This window comes from Enoplosus armatus, chromosome 24 (genome assembly GCF_043641665.1).
Source record: "Enoplosus armatus isolate fEnoArm2 chromosome 24, fEnoArm2.hap1, whole genome shotgun sequence".
Taxonomy (NCBI): domain Eukaryota; kingdom Metazoa; phylum Chordata; class Actinopteri; order Centrarchiformes; family Enoplosidae; genus Enoplosus; species Enoplosus armatus.
In genome coordinates, this window is record NC_092203.1 from 11,638,515 (window position 1) to 11,647,784 (window position 9,270).

General features: G+C 47.3%; 1 protein-coding gene across 1 annotated transcript; it reads right to left on the minus strand.

Moving 5' to 3' along the window:
- Positions 1 to 1,845: 1,845 nt before the first annotated feature.
- Positions 1,846 to 7,049, minus strand: LOC139306730 (inhibin beta B chain-like). Its single transcript, XM_070930685.1, has 2 exons — positions 6,683 to 7,049; positions 1,846 to 2,621 (listed from the first exon to the last, which is right to left on the minus strand). Exons 1-2 carry the CDS (start codon positions 7,047 to 7,049, stop codon positions 1,846 to 1,848), a joined length of 1,143 nt encoding a protein of 380 aa, XP_070786786.1.
- Between the last annotated feature and the right edge of the window lie 2,221 nt (positions 7,050 to 9,270).

Genomic DNA, 9,270 nt, shown 5'->3' on the forward strand with positions numbered 1-9,270 from the left:
GTTTGTCAGAAGAGCTTCAGGTCAGCTTGTCTGGTGTGTGGGTAAATACTATACATTGCATAGCTCATGCGGCACTTATTTCTTTTAGAAGGACTGTGGGCAATGGTGCGCCACATGGGGCTCATTAAAGGCATTTCAATCTGCAAGTGCTATCAAAGTGTGCGTCGGGAAGTGCGAAGCTGCACCATCACTAAACTGAGCAATATGGCGACTTTTCACTTTCACTGACTGAAATGAGAGATAAGGTTAAATGTTTCTTATTTGAACAACTGGAGGGAGTCCAACCTTCCCCTTCACGGATCCAAACGTTAACAAAAAGGGATAAATGTGATTCCACCGTCTTCATGTGCTATAAAAGAGTATTTGTTCAACCCATGAGGGGAAGATGGCCTCGTCGTTGGAAAACTAAATCATTGTTTTGCTTTAATGATACAAAAACCAAGGAAGAGGCTGGAAGTTTGGAATTATTTAAACTTTGGATGGTTGGTCAGGTCTTGTAGTCCCTTTGGGATTGTACGTGGACTGGACTGAGTAGGGCTGGACTTGGTTTGTGTCGTTAACTGAACTCTTCAGATTCCAGTCGGGCTCAGGTTTTGGCTGCTCTCAAACAATTTGCCGCCTGTTTGTTAAAAATAAGTCAATGTTGTGTTTAACCGCAAAAGTATGTTCACATCTCACAGTCCAAGATCAACACCAGACTGCGTTCACTCTGAAGGGTTCATAGTGAGCGTCCAATGGAGTTAAATTGAGTTTGACAATTCCTACATTTAAATAATATATTGAGAAACAGATTGGTGATTCCTAGACAAGCTCTGCAGAAATCCTGTGAGAAGTTCGGGTTAGATTTAGGTTGACCTCGACCCTTGGTTGCTAGAAGTTCAAATAGCAGTACCTTTCCAACTTTCAGAAACATGCTACAGTGCCTCCTGAACAGTGAGAAGAAGAATCCAGAGCTGTGAAGAGATGCATATCAACGACTGGAAACACAACCTCCACACAGTTAAGGGCTTTTTGAATTTCATCTTTTAGCCGTCAGACTGTAGGATTGTTTCAAGGTTCGGTGTCTCATCACCTTGTTGAAAAGTCTCTACAGGTCATGTCGACAGTCTGTTTCCATCCATTTCGGGACGGCGTCCGAACGTCGAAGCCGGTTTTATCTTGGACGTAGTGTAAATGTGACTCCAGGCCAGAAGTGCTGTACGTTGATGACTGCTGTATGAACATCTTCAGTGCTCGTCCCACACGTTTGCACACACTGCTCTCGAAAGAGGCATCGTTGAATCACCCCAACCTTCTTTGTGACTCATGTAAGGCTCCCTACACCTCCTTTGGAGACGTTATTTTCACGTTCAAGGTTGGGTTTATGTTCTACACATGAAGAGTTTAATTCCAAAACAAGATACCCACTTCTAAACAAGTGGCACCTACTCTAACAACGTGACTGAAAATTACATCAAATGCTGCTGCTTTGTAAAGGCTAGTAGGTTACGTAAGTTGAACACTTGAGCAAACCAGATCCTCACTATCTTAGAGATATTTAATGACGAGCTTCAGAGATTGATTGTTTTGGAAGAGAACTCTTCACGTCCCTTTGAAGGAGACTGAAACAGTCTTCCACCAGAGAATATAACCAAATATATCAACAAACATAAATATATATACAAGTTTTTGTGCAGGCATACATGAGGGTGTGTAGATATGTGTGGATGAGGTTGTGTGTGCGCATGTTGTCTCCATCGTCCATAAATATTCTGTTTCTAAATTCATTTTTTTGTTGTAATATTGTGAATCTGTTTACAGTTAAGTTCTTCAGTTCCACCTTAAATAAACAAGAATAAAACCTACTCAAGCACAGCCACACTCCTCCACGATCATGTTGGGAACGTCCCGCTTGACGATGTTGTACTCGTCATCGAAGTAGAGCATGGACATGGTGCTCAGCTTGGTGGGAATGCAGCAGGAGTTCATGGAGCCCGGGCTCATCCCCCGCATGCGGTACTGGTTCACCACCGCCGTGTGGAAGGACGAGGCCGAACCGGGGACGCCTGCCATGTAGGCTGGACAGTTCCCCTCGCAGTAGTTCCCAAAGTAGCCTGACGGCGCGATGATCCAGTCGTTCCAGCCGATGAGCCGGAAGTCTATGTAGAACTGTTGGCGGCAGCACAGGCTGCTGCTACCGTCACACTCCAGCCCCCTCTTGCGGATCCGGTGTTTGTTGTCAGCCTGCCGCGCCTGCACCACCAGGAAGGGCCGGTGGGACTCGTCATTATGGTTGAGCAGGATGGGCACGACGCCGTCCGCCTCGCAGCCCTCGCAGCGCACGTCCAGGTTCTGGCGCCGGTCACCCTTCTCAAACACCAACCGGACGGCGTCGGTCAGCATGAAAGTGTGCCAGCCGCTGCGCTTCAGCTCCACCCGTTTCTCCACCAGGTTCCACTTGCTACCAAGGCCGGGCTCCTGGTAGTACACCTTCACCGTCACCTTCCGCCTTGGACGCACCTCCAGAGGAGACGGCAGCAGCTTGAAGTAGAGCCAGAGGGTGGCCTGCGTCACGTACAGGTTCTGGTTCCCCTCGCTGGAGATCTGGAAGAACAGGCTGGACTTGGATGTCACCATGTCATCTGAGGAACAAAACCACATCAGAGGACGTAGTCATTAATAAAGCCATCGAGGTCATATATTACTTCACTGACTTCTGACAACACTTTGTACATTCACAAAAAACTGAGCATCTGGAAGCACTGGGGACATTTACATGAAGGTGGACAGCTCTGTCAGCTCTTCCTCATGTGGAACATTTTCAACACTGGACGGTTGCAAAGGGGATTGGGCGCTGAGGGAGGCGGGGGGTGCACTTGGGAACAGCTTAAAGTAAGACAACAGGCCCCGGCCTCCCCTCAGTTCAGGGTGGCAGCACAGATCCTGCGGACTGTGACAGGAAGGCGTTGGGCGCAGGGCCACTTGGCCTCCGAATTGGCCCGAATATGAGGGGGGGGGGGGGGGGGGGGGGCTTAAGAGAGCAGCACACAAAGGTTCAAAGGCTTTGCGTTGAATGCTGCCTGAAAATGAGATCTTATGGAGCCTAACTGTCCTCACAATGAGGCCTGAGAGCGCGTTGCAGGACCAGGCAGCGCGGGAGATGCAGCAACAAACTGGAAGAATGAAGACGCAAGAAAAACCATTTACATGACATTAGCTGGTTCTCAGAAGCCGTGGCCGCTCCTGCAGCAGACTGCAAATGGTCAGAGGCTTTTTATTCAGGGACCATCGGCTAATTTGTGGAACAATTAAAAGGTTTGGAAGGAGGGCGACTGAGGGACTCAAACCCTTTAGGAACAAAAATCACAATCTGAACTTCATTCAACATCTTTCAGAGTCTGTATAAGAAAGTCAGAGATGCGTTCATACGGATTATCCCCCTCCTGTTTCTCATGCGGCGTTCCCACAATTAATGAATGCCATAAAGCAAAAAGAAAAGATCGTTTTTGAGCTCCGTATGTATTTGCAATTCATCCCTCCATTTATTGGCCTTTCAGGTTTCATTTTGTGCCTTTCTGCAGGCCAGTGCTCCCATGAAGGCAGGATGAAGTTTGATCTGGAGCGGAGGATGTAAATATCTTGAGAGTACTCCTGGGTAATTGATGGTGTGATGGAACAGGACTCGACACACTCAGAACTACAAGCAACGGCCTCTTTAATCTACTGTGTTTTACAGTTCAGGTACTTTATCTTGAGATGCTGACAGAGCGTTCACATCAGACCTGGTCCCTGTAGCTGAGACCACAAGTCTCACATCACTTCCTGCTTTAGTGACCATCGAGCACCTGCTGCCAGCTGAAGAAGATTAGAGCCATTCATCAGGTCTGAACCTCCTGAGCTCTGAGAGAAGCCGACCCAGAGAGATTGAGATCCACAGTTAGAGGCAGCGTGAGAGGACACCGAGTCCAGGATGAGCTTGAGACTTCATGTTGCCAAACAGCACGCATCGCTTTTACCAGGAAAAGACCGAGCGGACAAAGTCAAAGCTACAAAACGTACATGTACCAAATATCAGCGATCATTAAAGGTTGTAGAGGGAGGAGGTCATCTCAGCAGCGTGGATGTTAGATCACACAGCGCTGCAGATCAGAGCGCCGCTGTCTGGCAGGCAGGACAGAAATCAAGGATGATAACATCTGGAAAACAAAGGTGTTCATCTGTCACCTCGTATTCTATCAAACTGCTAAAACCTCCTGTAAACCTCCTGTAAACCTCCTGTGAACCGCAGGGATCTGTATTGTCGACAGAAACAAACTCTGTTCAAGGCCCCTGAATGTGTCGGCGGCTGCCTCACAATGAGATGGAGGAGGAGAGTTAATTGACGTCTGAGAGAGAATTCATTTGTCACAGACGACCAGCCGCATTGTCTGAGACGGGAACGAGGAGGAGATTCCTCACATGAACTCCAGGACAAGACAAAGTCAAAGAGACGACATAACAGCAAAGCCCTGATCAAGGAAAGGAACAACAGAGCGACAAATAAACCTGACTGAGACGCAGCCAAGAGGCCACTGTGTCACTTCCACCGTTTCTGCATGAGCCTTCATCGGACGTCTGCGGCTACAAGATGCCGACCCTCTTCTGGTTTCTAAAAAACTATAAATGTGTGTATTTGTACTTCTGTACACATATATGAAAACACTTTGCTGAGGGTTTCAGCAGCTTTGGGGAGACTCGAAATCTTTTCCCCGAAGAGAACCATGTAATCTGTTAGAAGAGTTCAAACGAACAAAGTTTAGAAACTATTTCTTTAAACAGCTAGCTGAATGAATAAAATATGAAAAATATAAAACTTTCAAACCGCAGAGACTCTCTGGAGGAGCGGGTTGTTGGGGGGACTTTGACTCATGACCTCAGTATTTTTAAAATCCTGGTCTCGACCTCTAAACCTGCGTATGGGGCTCCGATTGCAAAGTAGTTTTCACATTAAAGCAAAAGAAGAAGGGCTTAACTGACAATTATCAAGGCCCGCTTAGTAGCAGGCGTGGAGCTTTTGGTCATATTACATGATCTTCATCGACAGACGGAGTTTAGTTTGATCTTCAGCTTTTAAGGCAGCGCCGCCGAGAACTTCTGAACATCGATGGCAAACGGACAAACTCACCACGCAGCCGGCAGAAAATGTCCATCTGTGCTTCACAGACTCAAACAGACTCAAACCAAACCAGGTCTTGATTTTTCTTGATTTTCGTTGCACAGAAGTTGCATTCATGAACAGTAAAAGCCTCTGGACTACAAACTGTGACACAGAAAACGTTGTCACTGTGATGCAGCAAACTAACAAACCGCCACTATGCAGTGAGTCAACTTTTTCCTATAGAGCCTGCAGTTAGATCTCACACACACACACACACACACACACTGAATTCTAATGGGGTGCCAGGCTGCAGGGTTCAGCCCGTCAATCTGCATTCAGGCTGCACGACGCCGACACAAAAGCTCTGACCTTATACTGAGGGGACTGATTCAACACAGCCCTGCCCTGTCACACACACACACACACACACTATCCTGATGCAGACACTCGTGGAAACACACAGTGACACACAGGTTCAGAGGGAGACTTGTTGACGTGGAAAGCAGATGTTTCCACGGAGCGGGCGGACACGCGTGGGCGAAGCAGGTGGTGCCGTTGATCATTTTCAGCCCGGCTCCTTTCAGCCGCCCCTGAGTAAATCGTTCCTCTGAGCCTTGTCGCCATGCCATGTCCCCGCTGACAGCCGCTCACTGCCGGTAACGCAGCCAACTGGCAAGCGGACGGCTTCGAGGTGGAAGGTCCGCAACACAGCGGCCACCGAGAGAAACATCTGAAACTGAAAGGCTCTCGGTGGGGAGCAAACCTCCGCCGACACCGAGCGAAGCTGCCCAGCTTCATCTTTGTGTGTGCTTGGGTTTTCTAGGAAAGTGAACACAACACTGGGCTCCAACATGTCCAACTTTCTCCCGAGCACATGAACGCAGCCCCGCTGAAAAATCCAAATTACAACGAAGGAAACCCCCAAAATCTATCCACCAAACTCCATTCAAAATGTTGAGGATTTGTCAAACACGCGTGTGAAGCCAGAATCAAAGGCTTTCATTCACCTCTTGTGAGGAAATGCGCAGTCTCAGGATCAGAGGTTTGCCTGACTTTGGGGGGCCAACAGAGGCCATGACAGACCACGATGAAAAGACAGAAATAAAGACAAAGTCCAACTGCTGGGGGGTAAAACAGTATGAATACAGCTCTGATATGGGAGTTTAACAAAACCATGCAGGTAGCAGTCACGCACCGTTTCATTTTGGCGGGTTTTCAAGCCAGATGTTGTAGGGTTGTTTTCTCATTCAGTCGGTACATAAAGACACACACACACAGAGCAGAGTGGACTGATGTCCCCTGTCTGTCCTGCATCACATATCATGTCACATATTGAGTTTCATGAGTACAACAAGTGTCCTGCCTCCGGTTTCCGGGTGTTCTCCTCCTCTGCTTCAGGAACGACCATGTCCACTTCACATCCTGTCAGACAAGACTCAGCCCCCCCATGCAGACTACAGCTGACACTACGTTTGTTTTGTGTTTGTGGTTTGTTTTAAGAAAACTGGTGAAACATGTAGAATTTCACTGAGATGAGTGGAAACTTCTGCCCCCCCCCCCCCTCACCTTTCTCCGCGAAGCTGATGATCTCCGAGCTCTCCTCCAGCACCTCGTTGCTCATCGGGTGTCCGTCCAGGTTGGGGATCTCCACCCTCCCGTCCTCCCGCAGCTTCCCGGCGTGGAGCTTCCGCAGCGCCGTCACCATGGCCGCCTTCGAGACCGGGTGCGTGATGTTGGGCCTCTCCCGCATCTGCAGCCTGCTCAGGATGTGCCTCTTCACCGCCTCCAGGAAGTCCACGTTCAGCCGGCCCGACTCGGGGTCCTCGGGCTGAGCGACGCCGCAGGACGCGCAGGTATTCCCGGGCGCAGCGGTGCAGCGGATGGAGAGGACGCAAGCCACGAAGAGTGCTAGTCGGAGAAGACAGCTACTCATTTTCTGTTTCAGGAGGAGTAGAATAACTTTTTTTCCCTCTTTTGTCATAAAAAGAAATACGCGCAGGCGAAAGGACTCCTCTCGGTCCCGGGCTGCCTCCACGCGTGACGGCGGCCCGCACAGGTCTGCCGCGCTCGATGCCGCTCGGTGCAGTGTGAAGACGCGTGAGCAGGAAAGCTTCTTATTACATCGTTCTGTGGGTCCTTCTCGGCAGCCTGTCAGAGCGGGGAGCAGAGTCCTCCTTACTCCGGGTTCAGGGACTCTGTGGAGTCTGGAGCAGCTTCACAGTGAAAGCATCACCTCTGTCAGACGACGCGTCATGGTTTCATTAATCAGCCCAGCTGGAGGTCTCCCTCTAACGCACTCCGCAAACCAAGGACTGAATCCAGATCCCTCTTGAACATTGTTAAAGTTCAGTCCACAGACACGGAGAGCTCATCATCATCCTCCTCCTCCTCCTCACCTCTTTTACTCTCTACATGGATTTCAAACGCTGCTGCTCGTGACTCCCAGTGTGCTGCTGCTGCCGGAGTGCCGATGCGCAATGAAGAAGAAGAGGCCGATGATGAGGAGGAGGAGAGGGAGGTGTGCCAGTGAGCGCGCAGTGGAGCGTTTCCATTCTGGCGTCTGAGACTCGGGAGCCGCCGCACGCAGAAAACTTTTTATATACGGGGGGGGTCAGAGTCAGGTGGGCGGGGCCAGTGAGGAGAGGGAGGGAGGGAGGGGGGCGGTGTTAATAATACTCCCCGAGGAGAAATCACTGAATTATTCCTAAAGGGATTCATATTGCAGTAAGTGAGAGTACATACTGTGTGTACTGTTTACAGTCCTACCCCCCCAAAACTGCAGTTTATTCAGAGTACTATTACAGGAAGACAGAAAGTAGCAGTACAACAATGTGAAAATACAAAAACATTGTCAGGAAAATGTACTGAAAGTAATACAGGGAGAAGTACTCATTATATTATTAATTGATTATTATTGTGTGAGAAGCACTTTAATGCGTACAGCTGATCAACATGAGCTCATTTTGATTTATTGATATAATTAAGGTTCTTATCTTTTGTAAAATATAAATATGCAAAGTAACTGTGTTGCTCAGATAAATGTAGCCGAGTAAAAAGTATAATATTCAATCTGAAGTGTAGTTGCTTATGTAAAGTCAGTGACTCAATATGAAACTGTCAAAACTACAATAAGCAGAAAAATGAATGAAGTTTGGTTTATACTCCTTCCAAAGGTAAAGTGTATTTAAAGTGCTTTGAAGCTGCCTCCGAGTATGAATTGTGTAGTATTACAACTTCTTAATTATAACTCCGCCTCGTAGTGTCTGAGGATGATCTTCAACTGTCTTGTCCCAAAGAGGACATTTGTTTTGCAGCCAGTTGAAACACAGAATAAAAACATATAAAAACAAATGCTAAAACATAGAATTCAATGAACATCAAGAAACAGTAGAAGATAAAACCCAGATTACATCCAGCCATCATCAATGACTGATTAATGTGTTTAGATCTCTTCTAGCATCACTGAAGCTTTCCTTTAATATTCTTGTATAACTTAGTGTGTTTGTTCTCTCAACAGTCACTTTCTAAGGCACTTTACTGTGTTTCTGTAGCGTCCCTAAAAACGGTTAATTCCCAAAGGGACTTTTGCTTTGTTCTTGTGTCCGTGTCAAGTGAGGAAATTACATAAATACATGATATTTATATTAGTTCAGGTACAGTCGAATTTAGTCTGACATTTCTATGTAAAGACGTGGCCAAAAACATTCCACTTGTGTCATTGATTGTTGTTCTGTAACCGTGGACCATAATATGCTTTGGTGTCCACATACTTTTGGTAATGCTGCATACTTTCACCTCAAGAATTTAAAGACAATCCTTTAATCAATTTTAAATGGATAAGATACAAATATAAAAGCCCCAAAATACTGCGGGAGATAAACACACCATGAAGTTGGAGTCAGTGTAACTTTGTTCATGTTGATTTTGATGACTAATTACAATCACTGTAGTATTTTAGCAGCTTAGAAACCTCCAAAAGACGTCCAAATGTGCAAATAACCTGAGCCTTTCTAGTCAAATTCAACACCATCTACAACCGCTCGGACTAATGAGTGTCTCCAGTTTGAGCTGACATGGCAGGACATGCGGACGGCAACATTTGGTAGTAAAAACAAACCAAATCAGCTCGTGGCACCACGAGACATCCAGCAGCA

Bases quoted from the DNA above. Each gene is read 5' to 3' on its own strand.
- LOC139306730 (XM_070930685.1), bottom strand. From the start codon at position 7,049: ATGAGTAGCTGTCTTCTCCGACTAGCACTCTTCGTGGCTTGCGTCCTC. The intron at 2,622-6,682 runs GTGAGGGGGGGG...TTTGTTCCTCAG, and splicing joins CATCAGCTTCGCGGAGAAAG to ATGACATGGTGACATCCAAG.